The sequence below is a fragment of the Prionailurus viverrinus genome, chromosome D2 (assembly GCF_022837055.1).
Source record: "Prionailurus viverrinus isolate Anna chromosome D2, UM_Priviv_1.0, whole genome shotgun sequence".
Taxonomy (NCBI): Eukaryota; Metazoa; Chordata; class Mammalia; order Carnivora; family Felidae; genus Prionailurus; species Prionailurus viverrinus.
Genome location: NC_062571.1, coordinates 11,327,013 through 11,348,503, shown reverse-complemented (window position 1 = coordinate 11,348,503; position 21,491 = coordinate 11,327,013). Strand labels below are relative to the sequence as shown.

At 41.3% G+C, this 21,491-nt stretch overlaps 1 protein-coding gene across 1 annotated transcript in view; it reads left to right on the top strand.

Annotated features, from left to right (window-relative positions):
- RYR2 (ryanodine receptor 2) overlaps positions 1–21,491 on the top strand; it is a 756,803-nt gene that overhangs the window by 419,529 nt on the left and 315,783 nt on the right. The window contains exons 18-24 of the mRNA XM_047824653.1: positions 264–382; positions 731–864; positions 2,321–2,562; positions 8,756–8,948; positions 10,864–11,080; positions 13,360–13,464; positions 16,317–16,420. Of these exons, the coding sequence (XP_047680609.1) occupies positions 264–382; positions 731–864; positions 2,321–2,562; positions 8,756–8,948; positions 10,864–11,080; positions 13,360–13,464; positions 16,317–16,420 (1,114 nt within the window). The remainder of the gene's footprint in view (positions 1–263; positions 383–730; positions 865–2,320; positions 2,563–8,755; positions 8,949–10,863; positions 11,081–13,359; positions 13,465–16,316; positions 16,421–21,491) is intronic.

The following is a 21,491-nucleotide window of genomic DNA, read 5'->3' as shown; positions in this document are numbered from 1 at the left end:
GGATGCTTTCTTTTGTACCTCCCCAGGCAGAGTTACCTGCTTACTCTGCTAACACTGGCTTTTCCTCATTCAACTAGGACTTCATCATCTTCAGTGATCAGTCCCCTGTCACAAACATCACCTGTCCCTTATCACAGTGCCTTGTGACAAGCACATTGAGTGCGTAATGGTTACATTTTGCAGAATGAACACATGAAGGAAAGGCAAGACACTGATCATCGCAGACTCTTTAATCATATTTTCTTTCTTGATTTTCTCTTTAGGTATTCTTGAAGTTTTGCACTGTGTGTTAGTAGAAAGTCCAGAAGCCCTAAATATTATCAAAGAAGGACACATTAAATCCATAATCTCCCTTTTAGACAAGCATGGAAGAAACCACAAGGTAAGGGAAGCATTTTACTGCCATGAATGAACTCTGGCAGACTTTTAAATACATTTTTAAAATAAGAGAACTTATAGAAGGCGTTTCAAGTGATTCATGAGTATTTTTCATTTCTTAATTGCAATCATAATATTATTTAGCGCTTTTTTTTTTTTTTTTAGCACCAATGGGGCACCGTGCAATTCTCAGTTGGTATCTAAGAGAAACTTGTAAAGTCCACTTGTGAGTGGACTCATGGCTGCCATGCTCAAACGGCTGGGTCAGAGGGAATGTGTTTGTGTTCACAAAGAGTGCTGGGATACTTGAATCTGAGAAGGGACTTAGCTGGAAGTGATTGCTCTTTTTCAGGTTCTGGACGTCTTGTGCTCTCTCTGCGTCTGCCATGGAGTAGCGGTCCGTTCCAACCAGCATCTCATCTGCGACAATCTGCTGCCGGGAAGAGACCTACTTCTGCAGACACGTCTTGTAAACCACGTTAGCAGGTAGATTCACAAGGACAACGTCACCAAATAGGCGGCATAACAGAGCGATTCATGTTCTGGCTCTATAGCTAAGGCATCATACGGTCCGTTTGTTTTATTAGGATATTTTATGTATTCCCCCAGCGAATAGTGCAGTTTTTTCTATTAGTCAGATGGTATAATAATCATAATCATAATCATAATAGGTGAACCAAGCAGAATATGCATATATCCCAAAGATGTAAGCTTTCATCCACTCTCATGGTTCTCACTGATGTCCTCGGGAGCGGGCTGGCCTTTATACAGGGACAGAGTTGTATATACTTACGTTTTGTGCTTTCTTAGAATATGAACAAAAGCACTACACTTCAATACCAGGGTTGAAGTGGCCACTGTGTATAATAAAAAAGTTGAATCAGGATGTCCAACATATGATAAATACCATAAAAAAAAAATAAAGCTGCGTTTTTGGTTAGACATTCCCTCCAGGGTTATCACACATCCCTTGACTGCTGTATGCCAGCAGTCCATGGACTATTCCATGGACTTTCTGTGTATTCGACACCGTGTTTGTACTAGGTTCAACTAGTCCAGCGGGGTACCATTGTGTGCATTTCGTAGATTAAAATGTTGAACTGGAAATGGAGCTCAAGTCTAACTCTGGAGACTGAGCTTTTAAACACTGAGACATGCTGCCTTCCTTATACGAAGTATTATAATAATAATAATAATAATACAGATTACAATTAAGAAAATAGTATGTGTGATATTAATAATTTTGATATACTGTATCTAGCAGCTATCTGGGAACTATCCCCCACCTTACCCTGTTTGAAACAAAAATGTAGGGTTTGTTGTATATTTCTATATTGTGTTTTTTAACACAAGTGATTTAAGAACTTCCTGAGTGGCTGTTTGTATAGTAGACGTGCTGTTATTGAGAGGTATTTCCTGAGATTGTCGCTAATCTTTACCGTTCACATAGGGTCTAAGTCCCTCAGGAAGCAGAATTAAATGCAACTCCCTAGAAATTCCTCTGCCCTCAGCGAGGCATAGAGAACAACAAAGCTGATTATCACTCTGGTTCCTTTACCAACAACATGGCTTGCTTCAGCCTCGTTCCTTATCTGACACAGAGCTTAGTTAGGGAAAATGTCTAAGTGTCCTGAATTAATAATGCCATGGATCCAAAAGGCCTGTGATACTGAGTTTCCCATCTTGAACATGATCAGTGATATGAAATATGCAGAAGAGCAATGAAGAAACAATAATCTTAGACTCCTGAGCGATATTTCCAAGTAATACGAAAAGCAAACACCAGTTACCGACTGTTAACTCTAAGGCTGGCTGTCACCGCCTACCGCATCAGTGACTTAGTAATTTTGTAGTACTGAAGGAAAACATATATTTAATATATTGCATCTTGGAGAAAGGTTTGTCCGGAGTTTCTCATGTGCTGTTTGTCTCTCTTTAAAAGCATGAGACCCAATATTTTTCTGGGCGTCAGTGAAGGGTCCGCGCAGTACAAGAAGTGGTACTATGAGCTGATGGTGGATCATACGGAGCCGTTCGTGACTGCCGAAGCCACTCACCTGAGGGTGGGCTGGGCGTCCACCGAAGGGTACTCTCCCTACCCTGGAGGCGGTGAGGAGTGGGGTGGCAATGGAGTTGGAGATGATCTCTTTTCCTACGGATTTGATGGCCTTCACCTGTGGTCAGGTCAGCACCCTCTGTGTCTTCCCCCCGCATCCGCATGAGAAATCTGTTGCCCTTGCTCTGTGTTTCCAAAAGCCATCGGTGCTGTGTGTATAATCAAATACGTTTATTATTCAGAAATTTAACATGGAGGGGTGCCTGGGAGTGGCTCAGGCGGTTAAGCGTCCGACTTCGGCTCAGGTCAAGATCTTAGGGTTTGTGGGTTTGAGCCCCGTACCAGGTTCCATGCTGACAGCTCGGAGCCTGGAGCCTGCTTCGGATTCTGTGTGTCTCTCTGTCTCTGCCCCTCCCCCATTCACAGCCTCTCTCTGTGTCTCAAAAATGAATAAATGTTAAAAAAAATTAAAAAGAAAAAGAAATTTAACATGGAAACAATGAGTGAGAACGTTAAATAAAAGTCACAGGGAGAGAAAGAAAACTCTTACAATTATAGTACATTTCCGAAAGACTGTACTGTTGATGAACAGTATGTTAGAAAAGTGGCGTTTTGAGTCACACATCAAGTGCAAAAAAGAAAAAAAAAAACAAATGTATGTGTTTCCTACTTGCTTTAGCAGGTGTGTGCAAAGCTTCAGCTTCCAGTACAAAAGCCAAAGAACAGATCCCAGAAAATAATTGGGAGAAAGAGACTAAGTTCTACCTCCTGGTAAATAATTTTATGTCAGGAATCCATCATCTGTGAAGTGTATTGTGAGGAGTCGGTTTATTTTTATTATTTTATTTATTTATTTTTAGCATTTATTTATTTATTTATTTATTTATTTATTTATTAAAAAAAATTTTTTTTCAACGTTTATTTATTTTTGGGACAGAGAGAGACAGAGCATGGACGGGGGAGGGGCAGAGAGAGAGGGAGACACAGAATCGGAAGCAGGCTCCAGGCTCTGAGCCATCAGCCCAGAGCCTGACGCGGGGCTCGAACTCACGGACCGCGAGATCGTGACCTGGCTGAAGTCGGACGCTTAACCGACTGTGCCACCCAGGCGCCCCAGCATTTATTTATTTTTGAGAGAGAAAGAAAGAGCATGAGCGGGGGAGGGTCAGGGAGCAAATGTGGGACAGAGGATCTGAAGTTGACTCCGGGCTGAGAGCAGAGAGCCCAATGTGGGACTCAAACTCATGAACTGTGAGATCGTGACCTGAGCCAAAGTCAGAAGTTTAATAGACTGAACCAGCCAGGTGCCCCAAGGAGTCAGTTTATAATCAAATGACACTTTGTGTGGAACTGTTTAAAAATAAATATATAGTTCATTTCACCAGCTGTCAACCTGAACTTGGATGGTTGAGTGTACATTAAAAATGATATTCATTTATTAATGCTTTAGAGTTCTAATCGCTTATAAAAACTTAAAAGTTGAATTAAATCTAAGAGTTTATGGTAATGGGTTTGTGAATCAAAGCACTTTGTGCAGCTGTAGTTTGTCATGAATACTTACTGATTTTTTCCTTTATTCAGTGCCAGTAGCTTAGTAGTCTGGAAGACCTGATGCTGCATTTCAGATATTTTTTGGGGGGAGTCTTTAAGATTTAGTATAAAATTAATACATGATCAAAAACTCAAATAGTACAGAAGTGAAAAGTCCCTAATATCTCCTTCCCTTCACATCTACTTCCTAAAGGCGTCCCCCGTTAAATTTTGAAATACCTTTCTGAATTTCTCTATTTGTAAACAAGCATATGTCTATAAGTGGCAGGCATGATTATTTTCAGGACACCACATTTAGGAGTGCAAAAATATAACTGAAGAAAAAGAACATCTTAAGCAACAACAAGGAAAAAAATAACATCTTAGTCTTTGAGTACTAGTTATATCAAGTGGCAGAAAATATTTGTCAATGCAAGGCAAATGCAGGCATTTCAGGGTTCTCTCTGTCAAGTAAGGAGCTTGGCTGAGATTTTTCATCCTAACATGGGGGCCTGTAGTTGGGGCCCAGGGAGCAGTGCGCCTGTCTTAACACGCAGTGGATTGTTCTGGCCCGACTGTAGTCGGAGCTTCTGTTCCGGTAGTATGCTTTTCCTGCTGACCACACGAAGGCAATGACCACTAAGTTCATAAGGCCGAACAAACATAAAATAGGGGTAATGTCTCTCTCATAATACATTTTCACTCTCACCCTTCAGTTTTCCTATCTTCTCTCTTTACTTCCTGGTATGCTTCCGCATGACTTGGGTACTCGGGTGAATGAATGAAACGTGTTAACTTGTTTTCCCAGTACACAGAGATTAGGGGAGAGGGGAGATTACTCTGATAAAACAATGGTGAGTTGGTTCTAATTATTTTAGCCGTATAATGCCACCTTAACCATTTTCATTTTTGCATTTAGCTTGAAGCTTTTTCTTTCAACACACAAAAAGAACCCAGTGCTCATGGAATTGACCTGTAATGCATTATACTTTTTATTATGCAGTCTCTGTTAAATAAAGCAGCAGCAACAACAACAACAAAAATATTCAGTGCACCTGTGAACATACATCACTGAAAGGAGGATAGGTTGTGGAAGTTCAGGAGAAAATCATTTGAAGCTTTATATCAGGAGAAAACATTCAATTGCTTTTTATTTTTTTTTATTTTTTTATTTTTTTTAATTTTTTTTCAACATTTATTTATTTTTGGGACAGAGAGAGACACAGCATGAACAGGGGAGGGGCAGAGAGAGAGGGAGACACAGAATCGGAAACAGGCTCCAGGCTCCGAGCCATCAGCCCAGAGCCCGATGCGGGGCTCGAACTCCCGGACCGCGAGATCGTGGCCTGGCTGAAGTCGGACGCCTAACCGACTGCGCCACCCAGGCGCCCCTCAATTGCTTTTTAAATGGCAAGGAAGTACGCACTGTGTCTTGCCTGTAGTTGAAAGGTGTGGGTTTTTTTCAGCTACTGGGATCTGTCAGTCAACAACAAAAAGAAATAAAAGGCATCCACCTTAGTAAGGAAGAAGTCCAACTTTCACTGTTTGCCGATGACATAATACTATATATAGAAAACCTGAAACATTCCACCAGAAAAAATACTAGGACTGATACATGAATTAAGTAAAGTCACAGGATACAAAATCAATGTGCAGAAATCTGTTGCATTTCTGCACACCAATAATGAAGCCGCAGAAAGAGAAATGAAGAAAACAGTCCCATTTACAATTGCACCAAAAGCAGTAAGATAAAGCTAACCAAAGAAATAAAAGACCTGTACTCTGCAAACTGTAAAAAATATGAAATAAATTTAAGATGACACAAATGGAGAGACATTCTATGCTCATGGAATGGAAGAGCGGATATTGTTAAAATATCTGTGCAACCCAAAGCAATCGCATTTGGTGATATCTCTATCAAAATACCAATAGCATTTTTTCCACAGAACTAGAAGAAAAAAAATCCTGGCATGTGTATGGAATCAGGAAAGACTCCAAATTGCCAAAACCATCGTGGAAAAGCAAAGCAAAGCTGGAGATACCACAGTTCCAGACTTCAAGCCATATTACAAAACTGTAGTGATCAAAACTATATGGCACTGGCACGAAAATAGACACATAGATCAGTGGAACAGAAGAGAACACCCAGAAATAAACCCATAATTATATGGTCACTTAATCTTCAACAAAGCAGGGAAGAATATGCAATGGGAAAAAGCCTCTTCAACAAATAGTGTTGGGAAAACCACACAGCTACGTGCAAAAGAGTGAAACTAAACCACTTTCTTTCACCAGACACAAAATAAATTCAACATGGGTTAACGAACTACATGTGAAACTTGACACATCAAAAATCCTAGAAGAGAGCACAGGCAGAAATTTCTCTGACACCAGCCATATTAAATGCTTCCTTTTTTAATTTTTTTTTAACATTTATTCATCTTTGAGAGACAGAGAGAGACAGAGTGTAAGTGGGGGAGGAGCAGAGAGAGAGGGGAGACACAGAATCCGAAGCAGGCTCCAGGCTCTGAGCCATTAGCACAGAGCCTGATGCGGGACCTGAACTCACTAACTGCGAGATCATGACCTGAGCCGAAGTCGGATGCTTAACCGACTGAGCCACCCAGGCGTCCTTTAAATGCTTTCTTAATTTTAAATTCAGAGTCAACAAAGACAAAACTAAATCAGTCGGCTTCTGACTGATTTATTAAGGTCAGAGTCATTCAGATCATTTTCTTGGGGTTACGCTCCTATTCTTTTTAATAGTGAAAGTAGAATTAAATCTGTGATTTCTGGTATAGAGCATGTTCTCTACCACTCAACTTTCTGTAATTAAAGACTGGTGATGTTTTCTGGAATGAGAATCGGGCTCATCAGCAAAAGTTTGGAGCTGTGTCTTCACTTATTCTTTTCCAATTTAAACTTTGCACAGAGTTGCTACATTCTGTGAATGCAGAGCTGGATTTTTGGCATCCAAGTCCCACGTGTTTGTAAGGGAGGGCCAAAAGTGAGATGAGTCGCAGAGCATTTAAATACAGAAGTGTGGAGGAATGTCATAGAAGAGTGGAGGAGAAAGATGGGTACAGATTTCTAATCCAGGACCGGTAAATCACACTGCTGCTGTCTTCCTTTGTGGCTAATGCGGAGGACAGGAATGTAGTTCTAATATGGATATGCTAGGTTTGCTTACACGAAACCTGAAAATGCTTCCCAGTGGATTCAACAGTGTGAGTGCCATTTAAATTGTGGACCTCAGGTTGTGCACCAGTGATCCTCTCTATCTTTCCTTTTTGTTTCAGGCATCACAAGAGGGTTTGCCATGGTGACTTTTAGTCCTCAGCATTAGCATAATAATATCCCTCAGTCTGAGCAGTATATTTGGTGTATAGTAAATATCTGTGTAATAACATTTCACCTTGATGCAAAGAAGGGTATAGATCTTTTGACGTGAGTTACATTGCTTTTATATGATGTTTTTAAAAACCTCCCTTGGGGCACCTGGGCGGCTCAGTTGGTTAAGCATCCAGCTTCGGTTCAGATCATGATCTCACAGTTTGGGAGTTCAAGCCCTGCATCGGGCTCTGTGCTGACATCTTGGAGCCTGGAGCCTGCTTTGGATTCTGTGTCTCCCTCTCTCTCTGCCCCTCCCGTGCTCACGCTCTCTCTCTGTCACTCTCTTTCAAAAATAAATAAACATTGAAAAGCTCTCTTTATTTAGGGAATTCTAAAAGTACCACTTGATAATGAATTTATTGCTTGCAGATTTGATTACTGTTAAAAGTCAAAACTTACACAAAATTTAAAAAGTCTATGTCTTCTGCCAGTGGCATTTCAGATATGCTGCTGGTAAAAAATTTGGCATGCTGGAAATTCAAAAAAGGTCTTATAAAAATGCAAATCTTGTATCATGACATCTATTTTTGTCTTTGCTCAAATTGGGAAATTTTGTATGCATTTGTGAGCATGTGTATTTGAGAAAGCCTCACCTTCTTGTCTGCCTGTGTGCCCACGGAGACTAATTAGCAAAGGAGTTTTGACATAGTCAAGAATGAGCGTAGGCCACAGGTTGGCTGGGGCAGGAAATGACGTTTATCAAATAATCATTTCACGCCTCAACTTGCATCCTGCTGTATTTAGGAAGCCAACCAAGATCTTGTGTGAAATCAATTATAAAAACAAACCAGTTGGCATATGCTTGCCTCTCAGCAAACAGTGCACGAATGAACACATTTTCTGCTTTCATTATCCTTATATACTTTTATTTTATAAAACAAAGGGGATTTAATATTTGGCAAGGGGACTGACATGCAAGTCCTGGTGTTCTTTTAAACCATTGATTTAATCATTATTACAACTCTGCAAGGTTATGGCATTTGGCTTTATAAGAAATCAGGGTCTACAGAGGTTATGTAATGGGCTGATGGTCGTACAGATGGTAGTTTGTAAAACATCTTTTTGAACTCAGATCTCTCCCTGGAGCTTTTTCTCTGACATCATCACGTTATCAGCTCTGAGATGATTTGTGCATCAAATGCCATCCAGCTCCACGCAGAATTCTCTGCATATGAGGAGGCCCATTTTATAGTAAAGATAGCAGCATGGCTCCCCACAAAAAGCAACAGCCTTTGGACAAAAGATTTAATATATAACGTTAATATGCATTCAAGACTTACTCTCTTCCAGTATTGTGCATTGATTTGTCACTACCGATTCAGATCTTTGGCTCTGAAGATGATGCTGTGAGGAAAAAAAAAAAAAAAAGTCACCTCTGTTACTGTTTTTCCTCCATAGGTTGTATTGCACGTACTGTAAGCTCACCGAATCAACATCTCTTGAGAACCGATGATGTCATCAGTTGCTGTTTAGATCTGAGCGCCCCAAGCATCTCATTCCGAATTAACGGGCAACCTGTTCAAGGAATGTTTGAGAATTTCAACATCGATGGCCTCTTCTTTCCAGTTGTTAGTTTCTCTGCAGGAATAAAGTTAGTACTTCTGTGTGTTTTTTGGTCTGTGTCCCTTTTGACTTCTCATTCTTTCACAGAAGACTCTGTACTGCCATCACCCACGCTTCCCTAACCTTCTCTCTCTCACCCCCGGGGCATCTGTCCCCGGGGCATGTTGCTAGTGCCTTGGAAGAAGAGGTAAGATTCACCCCAGAGGGGCATCTCGAGGGGCTGAATGCTCTGTCCACCTGTTCTGCCATTTAGACGGAGCCATCTGCTCAACCTCTCCCAAATAGTGTTCTGGAATATTTCAAGCCAATTTAAGTTTACTTTTTATTTAATAAAGGAAAATGAACTATATTATGTAAGAAAGTACCACTTATTTCCTTATATTTATTTTCATCAGTTTTTCTTTTCTTGTCATCATCTTCCCCCACCCTACTCCAAACCCCCTCATTCTACAGAAACTAAATGGATTTTTTTTTGTTCATCAGGTTGAGATACCTCCTCTGTGTTACCCTCTACCTGTTACACTTGTAAATTATCTGCCTGTGATCAGCTGGGTCAAGGTGGTTTCTTCTAACTTTCTGCCTTCTTGCTATTACCAGATGGAAAGAGATAAATGATAGTTCTTTGGAGTTCTACAAAGAAAACTTTAACAAGCGTCGGTCTGTTGTGATAAGGGGCCACGTTGTCACCTATTAATATATGCATATAGCTAACTAATGAGAATGGCTCCCTTATTACAACTGGCCATCGACTTATTCTGGTTATTCTTTCCATTTGAATTCTATCCACGTGAATAATTCATGGTTACAGAAGCACCATATTGAAGAGGGGACAGAGAAAGCATGAATTATTAGCTATCCACGCACCAGTGACCTTTGCTGGTGTATTCATACAAATTGTATTTCTTTTTATAATTTTTAAAATTTAAAAATTTTAGTTTTAAAATTTTAGTTGTCCTCATTTTTTGCTCTTTGCTTTTTATTTTACTTACTAATTTATTATTCCTGTTATTTGTGGCCTATAACTGAAGCAGAGAAATTAGAAAAAAAATTGCAAGGAAAAGGAAATTTTGATTTTCCTTTTTTTTTTTTAAAATTAATGTTTATTTATTTTTGAGAGAAAGAGAGACAAAGCATAAGCAGGGGAGGGGAAGAGAGACAGAGGGAGACACAGAATCTGAAGCAGGTTCCAGGCTCTGAGCTGTCAGCACAGAGCCGGATGCAGGGCTCGAACTCATCAACTTTGAGATCATGACCTGGACCAAAGTCGGATGCTTACCTGACTGAGCCACCCAGGCACCCCTGATTTTATTTTGTAAGCTGAGCACCCCATCATTTAGCTGTGTTTCGAAAAGTGTTGTTCAATGGAAGTTGGATTAAATTATTTCTGATATAATCATTTCGATGTATAAAAGATTTTAGTAAGACTTTTTTGTCGTCGAATAAGAAATCAGGTTACCTTCTTTCTTTTACAAATGAAATATCATTTGAGTTCCCTTTAAGGAATTTCACTGAGAAGTTGGACACTGGAAAGTGACTTTTTTTTTTTTTTTAAATCAGACCTCACCCAGTCCTGTAATTGAAAATACATAGATATTTAAATAATGTCTCCTCTTTCTCAGTCGACTGTTTTGGCCCCTTGAGACATTCAGTGACCCATTACTGTGTACAGGCATTTCATTCCCAAAGGAGTCTGTTGTGTGTGATTTTGCTGTTTCTCCAGTGAATGATAGTTTTCCCTGACCCAGCAACATCATTTAATCCATTTTTTCCTCTGATCCCTTAGAGGATCTTAGACTCTATGGCACCCACATTATGGCTTGGGGGAAAAGTGTGGTGTCTGATAAAGTTAATTTTGTGCTGAGAATTTACTCTTCGTCTTTTGTTGATGAGGTGATTTGCTATACACCAGAGCTGTCACTGACCCTGGCCCGCATCCTTTTTAGGGTACGCTTTCTGCTTGGGGGGAGACACGGAGAATTTAAATTCCTTCCTCCACCTGGGTATGCTCCTTGTTATGAAGCTGTTCTCCCAAAAGAGAAGTTGAAAGTGGAACACAGCAGAGAATACAAGCAAGAAAGAACTTACACCCGAGACCTGCTGGGCCCCACGGTTTCCCTGACGCAGGCCGCCTTCACACCAATCCCTGTGGATACCAGCCAGGTATGCGGAGCAGGCGTAATGGCGGCCACTGGTACCGCCACACTGTTGTACTGTTCTCATGTGCCATGGTTTTCTGACGCTTTTATCCGCAACCCTCAGGAATGCACCTGACAGTCCTAGGATTCATGTATATAATTGAAGCACATTTCATAAAAACAATGCTTACCTTTACCACTTCCTCTCATCTCTTTTCTGTTTGATTTGATTCTATTTTTTTTAAGGGTGGTCTCAAGCCACTACATTGATTTCCTGATGCGCTAATGTGGGTCACACCTGGAGGTAATGGATGCTAATTTTAGGGTGTAGTTTTTTTAAATTTCTCCTCCCATCTCGATACACTATTATTTTAAAGCAATTTTTAAAGCAATTTTTCTTAGGACAAGATTGAGATTGTGGGCTTTGGAGTGAGTCATAGCATCCAGGGTCAAATGCTTTCTTTGGGACCTTGAGGAAGTTACTCCCCTCGTCGATTAGGATCCTAAGGGTATGGTTAATAAATAACACATTAGCACAATACTTTGCAAACAGGCACCCAAGAAATATTAGCCTTCATTCTTGCTTTTCTGTTTCATACATGTGTACATATCCCGACACAGACAATGAATTAACTAAATATGGCTCTATCTTGACACTGAAGTAACTTCAATAAGGTTGGTTAGATATTCAAAGTTTGTATTACTTTCGAAGATCCAAGGGATTGCTTCTAGCTCCTGAAGTAGAATCAATACCAGGCCTCAGAGGGTCCAGTTGTTTGGCGAACGCTTGCTTAGCTCCTGGCATCCTCTTTTCTGTCTCGTCATGCTGAATTTTTATATTATTTAGTAAAAGGAGCAAGCTTTGTTCATGCCTAAAACTTCCTGTGTGTTGTTTCTGGCTGCACGGTGGCAGGATAGGTGTGGTGCTTCCAAAGTGTGGTAGTAAACACGATTAGGAGGATGGAACTGGGCCGGGAGGGACGGTTGGATTCTGCGGTGAGAACACATTGAGGATTTCCCGAGACCTAGAGTATCTCTACCGTTGTGGGGACAGGGAGCAGTGACAGCCTGCATTTCTGGGGCAACTGCCTCATCAGCGAACGTTGTGGGCAATCGCCTGCCCTCTCTTTGTGGAGGGGACTGGCTGTGGGGTGACACGTAAGTGCGTCACCAGACGTGAGCAACCAAGCCCTCGCCTTGAAAACCATTTGTGTTCTTTGTGAAGAGGTCATTAAACTTTCTCTTTTTAAAATATTTATTTTTGATAGAGAAAGTGGGGGAAGGGGAGAGAATGGGAGACAGAGGATCTGAAGCAGGCGCTGTGCTGATAGCCAAGGGCCCAGTGGGGGCTTGAACTCATGAAACGTGAGGTGATGATCTCAGCTGAAGGGTGCTTAACTGACTGAGCCACCCAGGCACCCCTAAACTCCCTCATTTTTTTTTTAATTTTTTTTTCAACGTTTATTTATTTTTGGGACAGAGAGAGACAGAGCATTAACGGGGGAGGGGCAGAGAGAGAGGGAGACACAGAATCGGAAACAGGCTCCAGGCTCTGAGCCATCAGCCCAGAGCCCGACGCGGGGCTCGAACTCCCGGACCGCGAGATCGTGACCCGGCTGAAGTCGGACGCTCAACCGACTGCGCCACCCAGGCGCCCCTAAACTCCCTCATTTTAATGAGAGCATGTAAAGATAGTTTTCCCTTAGAAGCTCATACTTGGAAACCAATGAGAGTGGTAGAGTAGAGTTAAGGGAAAACATACGTCACTACAATCAGATATTTACAGACTCAGAGAGCCTATGGATTATCCTTTGGCCACTGAATCGCCTTCATTCTGGCCTATGGGGAATGGCCAGGTTGGTTTAAGAACTTTGAGGTGATTTCTCTTTTAAGTGATGCACACTTTGGTAGCTATATCCCACGCCCATGAAGGCATCTTTCTTAATGCTGACTGCCCCCACCAACACTCTCTTTTCCTTCTTCCCAACTTTTCATATATTCCCTTGGAAACATAAGCTGTCCCACCCAAAGTCTCCAAATTACCTAAAAAATGTTTAGCTGTACCTAATTATATTTTAATAACTACATTAGAATGTTTAGAACCTCATTATATTAGTTTTGATGGTTTATGATGATTTTATTTGGTTCAGCTCACTGTGAGGATAGTTAGCTCTGTTTTATTGCATTTGTTTCTGATGTCTTTCTTTCTTTCTCTCTCTCTCTCTCTCTCTCTCTCTCTCTCTCTCTCTCTCTCTGTCTTTCTCTCTCTCTCCCTCTCTTTCCTTTCTTTTCTTGTAATTTTAGATTGTGTTACCTCCTCACCTGGAGAGAATAAGAGAAAAACTGGCAGAGAATATCCATGAACTCTGGGTTATGAATAAAATTGAACTTGGCTGGCAGTATGGTCCAGTAAGTAATTTTGAAATTTATTTTCAGATTTGTTAATACATCTTTCTGACAACCTAACTTTTTCTCACTCATCCTGCTATGTGGCAACATGAATCGATTAGATTGATTTTTCCCCTTACATATTAGTTTTTGTCCAGTTTTTCATTACGAGAGGGGACAACATTATTGGTGTGTCTGTTGAAGGATGGCTTGGTTGCATAGACCATTGAAAAGTTGTCATTCTTTAGGCTGAAAGTTATATTTTTAAATCAAGGTTAACATATACAGACAATAAGCATTGATTTCTAAGCCACTTGGAAAAAAAAAAACCTCATTGAAATTGAGAGTGAAAGCTGAAAATGAAAAGAAATCAGTCATTTTTCTTTTCCCCTCCCTGGTGTTTTATTTCTTTTGGTCTTAACTGTGTGTAGCAGTCAGTACGGAGCCTGTGGGCAGAGGGTCATAGTTGATTTCATAGGTGGAAAATAGGCTGAGATACAATGATTGAATATATTTCCAACTTCGTATTTAAAGATCTCCGTTTATAGTTTGTCAGTAAAATTTAGATTTAGGAGAAAAAGCACTTCCTATGCGATTCCATGTATCCTAGACTTATTTTTAGCAGGACTGTGACAACACTTTTATTTGTATAATGTTATTAGTCTAAATATCCCAAAGATTGTACTTTCTCATATTTGACTGAATATAGAAATGGGTGTATTCATTCTGTCGTAATTTATCGCATTGAGCTTTATTTTTTTTAATTTTTTTTAATAATTTTTTTAACGTTTATGTATTTTTGAGACAGAGAGAGACAAAGCATGAATGGGGGAGGGGCAGAGAGAGAGGGAGACACAGAATCGGAAGCAGCCTCCAGGCTCCGAGTCGGCAGCCCAGAGCCCGACGCGGGGCTCAAACTCACAGACCGCGAGATCGTGACCTGAGCTGAAGTCGGACGCTTAACCGACTGAGCCACCCAGGCGCCCCTATCGCATTGAGCTTTAAATAAAGAACATTTAGGATTAGCGTTAGTGGTGATACCGCATGATACCCCATGTTAGCAGTAATACTGTAAGATACTCTACTTACTTCCTCACATTTATGTATTATTTAGATAAATGCATTTTCACTTTCCATTTTCACATACAATCTCACAGGTTCCTGGATTAAATTTTCACAACAGTGCGCTGGGCTATGTGTTATTTCAGTTTTACGGGTGATGATGTCTCCTCTGAGAGTCCTCACAGAGGGAAGGGCCTTGAGAGCAGTCACAGGGATCGTCAGGAGCTAGGACTGGGATCCAGATTTTCTAGCTTCTAGTCTGGAACTGTTTGCGCTGTAAGATCTGCCGAGGCTCTTAACAGTCCCTGAGGTAGGAGGTGGTGAGTTTCACAACCGTGTGCCTGGCAGTGGGGAAGGAGAGACATGATTGCAAGACGTGTTTTGGAGTTCAAGTATCGGATATGGATAAGAGAGGGAGGGAAGTCTGGGCAGATTTTTGGTTTTAGCTTGGACCTTTGAGAGGACAGTAGTGTTATTCTCTGGTATAGATAATAGAGGGGAAGAGGACATAACATGAATGGGGAGTAGAGTATCAGGACTTGGACACATGCACTTCCACTTTTATGTTTAGAATTCATGTAAAATCCTGTGATTCTAGATTTCATTTCCAGAGTCACACATTTAGTCAAGTACATACTGTATATGCTTTTGCCTAAGTCCTGTTCATTTGTAAAGATCACTAGGAAGAAAAAACAATACGTTATTTTTAACATAGTGATGCCTGAAGAGTTTTTTAAAAAAATCTTTGCTCACGTTCGCACACTTTTTATGTGGCGTTTCTAGAACCTGGTAATTATTCCCATGGAGTAATTTGTACCCTAACAGCATATGACTGTCATCTATTGCTACCAGGGACCAATGCCCGTGTCACTTGGGTCTCCAAGAAGATTAAAAAAAAAAGTATTTAGTAATGTAAGGATCTAGAACAGATTTCTTACTAATCGATTCCTAAAGTCTTGAATTTTGTTTACTCTTATTGCTAATATACACTTTTAAGGATTAATGCGAAAAGTGCCTGTATTAGGCTGATTTTGTTAAGGTGAAGGAATGATTTGTGTTATCCGGAGGTTGCAGCGGGTGAGATCAACAACTGGAACCATCTCAAAGATCAGTCATGCTGCTGATTGACGTCTCCAGTCCGCTTGGCTCTAAACACATAAAATGACTATACGTGAAAACTAAATCATCACTGCACCTTCTTGCATAGAATTCATTTCACTTTACAAAACATTTGTTAAGTGCCTGTCACGTGTCAGGCATGTTCTAGGTGCTGGGAATACAGCAAAGAACAAAAGAGAACAAAATCCCTGTTTCTTTGGTCTTACTTTCTAGTGCCAGGAGATAGACAATACAGTAAAGTATCCGGTCCGGCAGACCAGAATTTGTTAGCAGGTGGAATTTGTTATGGAAGAAAAAGAAAGTGTAGTGTGAGCGGGCAGATGGCCACATTGGGAAGGTGGATAGGATAAACCTGGTTGAGAAAATAAGATTTAAACAAATGCGGGAGGGGGCTGAGGGGGCGAGCCGTGGGTGTCCGGGTAGAGCAGGCATGGGACCTGGGGCCAGGAACTGTGACAAACAGAACAGGGGGCCCAGAGAACGCCAAGTTTTACCACTGACCTCAAACATTAATGTGCCAGGGGCGTTCCAGGGCGAATTTGCTAGGGTGATGAGCTGGGGCTTCCTTGTTGCTTTCCCCCTCCACTTTCCCCCTCCACTTTCCCCCTCCACTTTCCACCACACAGATGGCTTGCCGTTGCTAGTGTCTGATATTGGAGACTCTTACATGAGGATTTTCTGCCCTGTTTCAGGTTAGAGATGACAATAAGAGACAGCATCCGTGTCTGGTGGAGTTCTCCAAGCTACCGGAGCAGGAACGCAATTACAATTTACAGATGTCGCTTGAGACCCTGAAGTGAGTTTGTTAACTTTTCCTGTTTTCCTATCTGCCTTACGTGGAACAAACAAGGTATCGATATAGTTTATAATTCAGCGTTGAAGTTAGAACTTTTCACAATGCACAGGTGGATTGGATCAATATTTGTTGGGAATTAGACTTTTACCTTGTCATTTTATGTCTTTATAAAGTATTTCCCAAAGAGCATCCTACACATGGGTGTTACGGAACACAAGGGCTCTGTGATCAGATATAGTGCTGCTCAGAGTATGGGCCATGGACCAGGTCAGTCACAAATTGTTATTGATTTGTGACAAGATAAGAAAAGCTACTAACAATAAGTGTTTAGAAACTTTTATACCATTTCAAGGGAGCAATTTTATGTCTTACTGAATAATTTATAAACAGTAATTTATAAATAATTTACAAAATGTAAGCTTGTATTTTATGTCTTCATTTAAAAAATTTAATTTTCTCAGGGTACCTGGGTGGCTCAGTCAGTTCAGCGTCCGACTCTTGATTTCGGCTCAGGTCATAATTTCATGGCTTGTGAGTTCGAGCCACATTCAAGCACTGCATCAGGGTCTGAACTGACAGAACAGAGCCTGCTTGGGATTCATCCTCTCTCTCTCTCTCTCTCTCTCTCTCTCTCTCCTTTTCAAAATACATACATACCTACATACATACATTTTAAATTTAAAAAAACACATGGTTTTCTCTGACAAGTTTTTTTGTATTTTATCAGAGAATCAGACCACTACAGGCTAGAAATTAAAAGAAAATTGGCCCTTCATCACAGATAGTTTGAGAAACACTGCTCTAACACATTTTAAAGATGCTGAGTTAAAATAGTTAAATAAGTTTTTATTTTTTACTGATGGATTTTCCAGTACTATGAATCTTTAAATTGGGGTGGAATCCATTTATATTTCTCCAGATTATTGAGCTATACTGTCTTTTTTTCAGAGGATACCTCAGGACCATTTGCCACACTTTGAGAAAGGCTACTGTAGACTGTTTGCTGCCATCTTAAAAAAAAATTAATGTTTATTCATTTTTGGGAGACAGAGAGCGAGTGATGGAGGGGAAGAGAGAGAGAGGGAGACACCAAATCTGAAGCCTGAAGCAGGCTCCAGGCTCTGAGCTGTCAGCACAGAGCCCAATGCAGGGCTCCAACCCATGAACCATGAGATCATGGCCTGAGCTGAAGTCGGACACTTAACTGACTGAGTCACCCAGGCACCCCTTGCATGTCATCTTTAACGGCAGATGTGCTTTTCAGTGACTCTGCCAATTGCTGTCATGAAATGTGCCACTTAACCATTGCAAACGAAAGAATGAGGTGGTATAAAATAAAGGAGGGAGAATAATGTTACATTTTAATACAGCAAAGTTCAGAAAATATTTTTGAAAGCACTATCATGTTTCTTTTATTCCTTTTCTGTCCTTGATGACCCTCTAGGACTACATTTGTTCAAATGGGTCACTTATTCTAATTCATGCTTATAGTAGGCTTATACGCTGCGTCCGTTTTTATTTGTTTCAGTTTTGTGAAGGGTAAGGAGTTACTTCCGTGGAACCGATTTTACCAAGGATTCAGAACATAAAACTTAACCACCTTGTCACACTCTAGGTTTCGCGTTCAAGTATATTTCTTCAAAGATGTGATAGTAATTAACATTATGGAAATTAACATATTGGGCATAGAATGAGTTTAGGTTCTACTATTGATTTAAAAAGAAAGGGAAATATATACAAATCAAGTAAGTTGAGAACCTACCAAAGATAAAAATTCGCAGCGTGTGCCAGTGATAAAGAATGCATAATGCATGGCTGTGACCTGTGTACCCCGTGTTTGGGATGCCCTGCCTTCCTTTGTGTTCTTGATGAGAGGCTTGTACATTTCAATAAGTAATTCACAGCAGCTCACCATTTGCCCATCTTTGACAACAAAATGTTTTATTGAAAGGTCATGGTCGAAGATAATTTAGTTAAATTTGCAGTACACTCCCTATAATTTTAGTGATTGGCAACTCGGCCAGCTATTGCAAAGGGCGAATCCTGGGAAGCAGTGAGGTGGAGAAATCTCTGTATTTGCATTTAGTGTGTTGAGTTTGACTGCATGTAATCTGATCTCATTCCTAAGAGCCATTGGTGGCTGGTTTGATTAATCATCAGAGTGCATGTACCATGGTGCTGTTGCCCATGGTGAATGCTAATGACCTTTTTCATGAGCCAATTCTCAATAGTTTATGGTTTTACAATGAGCTGATTTAATCTATTTCTTTAAAAACTTTTTTTTGAGTGTGTTTATTTATTTTTGAGTGAGAGAGATACAGAATGTGAGCTGGGGAGGGGCAGAGAGAGAGGGAGACACAGAATCTGAAGCAGGCTCCAGGCCCCGAGCTGTCGGCACAGAGCCCAACACAGGGCTCAAACTCGCAAACTGCGAGCCCATAAACCGCAAGATCATGACCTGAGCCGAAGTCAGATGCTTAACTGACTGAGCCACCCAGGTGCCCCTAACCTATTTCTTTAAAAATTTACCTTAGCACCGGAAGAGACCCCACCTCTCCAAAGTTTGGCCCAATCTCAGTAGTTTAGAGAAAGCACAGTAGTTTCTTCCTGTATTTTCTTTAGTCCTTTGTTTGAAAGTCTCCAGAGCAAAGAAGGAGAGAACAACTTTGACTTTGGTTGGTATAGGTTCAAGCACTTGCTGTTCTAAAGGAATCTTAGATTTTTCTGAACCTTAGATTTTCTTCCCTCATTGAAATGGGGGTCATAGTGAATCTACCTTGTGGAACTGTGGGGACTAAATCGTAGAATACTGATGAAGCCTTGAGCACTACATGTCTGACACGCCATAAGAATATCATGGGGGTGATTAACACTTTATTCATTTGAATTCTGAGAAGTGCCAAGTAACAGAGAAGCAAAAGATTACTCCAGCATATCCCTTATTTGGGGTTAAAGGGTTATTTTAAGTGAATTTGAATTTTGGATGCTCTTCTGTGAATTTTTTGTTGTTGTTGTGCCAATTGTTGAGAAAAGACAACGTCAGATTTGATAGTCGTCTGTGTACTGTAGAGTTCTGCAGACTTCTGGCACCTTCTCTCAGGACGGCACAGTGGTTACAGCATGCCTGCCAAGCCCTGTCCCCAATTTAACCAGTGTTCCTAAAATCTTAGTTTCTGATTTATTCCCAGTATTTTCTGAATTCCAGATATTAAAATTTTTTTAAGCTTATGTATTTATTTTGAGAGAGATGCATGGGTCGGGGACAGGTAGAGAGAGAGGGAGAAAGAGAATCCCAAGCAGGCTCTGCACCATCAGCATGGAGCCCGATGTGGAACTTGAGCCCATGAAACCGTGAGATCATGACCTGAGCCAAAACCACCAATCAGATGCTAAACTGACCAAGTCACCCAGGCACCCCGATCTTAATTATTGAATAAATGACTTATGTTTGGGAAGTGAAAGTTATAATGATTTTTAGTCAACATAGTGTATACTTGCATAGAATCTTTCTTTGGAAGGGGCGCCTGCGTGGCTCATTTGGTTAAGCGGCTGACTTCGGCTCAGGTCATGATCTCGTGGTCCGTGAGTTTGAGCCCCGCGTCCGGCTCTGTGCTGACAGCTCAGAGCCTGGAGCCTGTTTCAGATTCTGTGTCTCCCTCTCTCTGACCCTCCCCCATTCATGCTCTGTCTCTGTCTCAAAAATAAATAAACGTTAAAAAAATTTTTTAAAAATAAAAAAAAAGAATCTTTCTTTGGAAGTTAATAAAAATTGAGGAAGACTATGACAGTGTTTTTCTTCTGGTCAAGTAGTTTTTTCCTTAAAATGATTTTTGGGAAATGTGATTTGTTTGCATATGTATGTAGGGAGGGATGAGATGAGGAATCGGGACACAGGGACACCAAGGGGAGCAATATGGAACCAGGGGAGAAAAGTAGCAGTTAAGAGAAGAGGAGTGATTTTTGTTTAAAAGAGCATGTTTCCTGGGCGCCTGGGTGGCTCAGTCAGTTAAGCATCTGACTTCAGCTCAGGTCATGATCTTGTGGTTTTTGAGTTTGAGCCCCGCATTGGGCTCTGTGCTGACCGCTCAGAGCCTGGAGCCTGCTTCAGATTCTGTGTCTCCCTCTCTCTCTGCCCCTCCCCCACTTGTGCTCTGTCTCTGTCTATCAAACATAAATAAAATGTAAAAGAGCAGGTTTCCCTTCTAGTTTTGTATCTTATTTTAGTTCAGTCTCTTGCTGGCAACAGTTTTCCCCATCTCTAAATATTGTGACTCTTCTTACCGTTTATTTATTTATTTATATTTGAGAGAGAGGGAGCACAAGCAGACAAAGACAGAGAAGGAGGCACAGAATCTGAAGGAGGCTCCAGGCTCCAAGCTGTCAGCACAGAGCCCAACATAGGGCTCGAACGCACGAAGCGTGGGATCATGACCTGAGCTGAAGTCGGACCTCACCGACTAAGCCACCCAGGTGCCCCTAAATATTGTGATTCTTTCTGTTCAGTCCTGGGCTCAGTCTTCTCTCTGTTGCAAAGTCTTCGGGCATTCTCCTCCCAGTAGATACCACACAGGTGCGGACAACTCCCTAGATGTACATCTGTACCCCGGACACCTGCCCTGTGTGTCTCCCGTTCTTCAATGGTATTTTCCCTGTTTGCGTCTGAGGCACCTTGACCTACAGACTTTCGTCCCCTGTGAATGGCATCTCCACTCATCCTGCTGCATAGACTAGAAGCTTAGGAGTCATCCTGGACTCCTCCTTTTGTTTGATCCCTGCATCCAACCCATCATCAGGTCCTCCCAAGTGTATCTCCAGTCTTTCCCCTTCCCCGATTTCCACAGCACTCCTCTCAGTCTGAGCCATCATCACGTGTCACCTAGACTGTCACGGGAATCTCCTCACTGCCCCCCCCCCCCCACTTGGCTTCTTCCAGTTCATTCTGTGCACGGCAGCAGGTCTCGGCTGCCCGGATGCAGTCATATACATGTTGCTTAGAACTGTTCGGTGGCTCCCCACTGCACTTAATCAAACGTCCCAGCCTCATGGGTCTGTATAAGCCCTGGGCGATCTG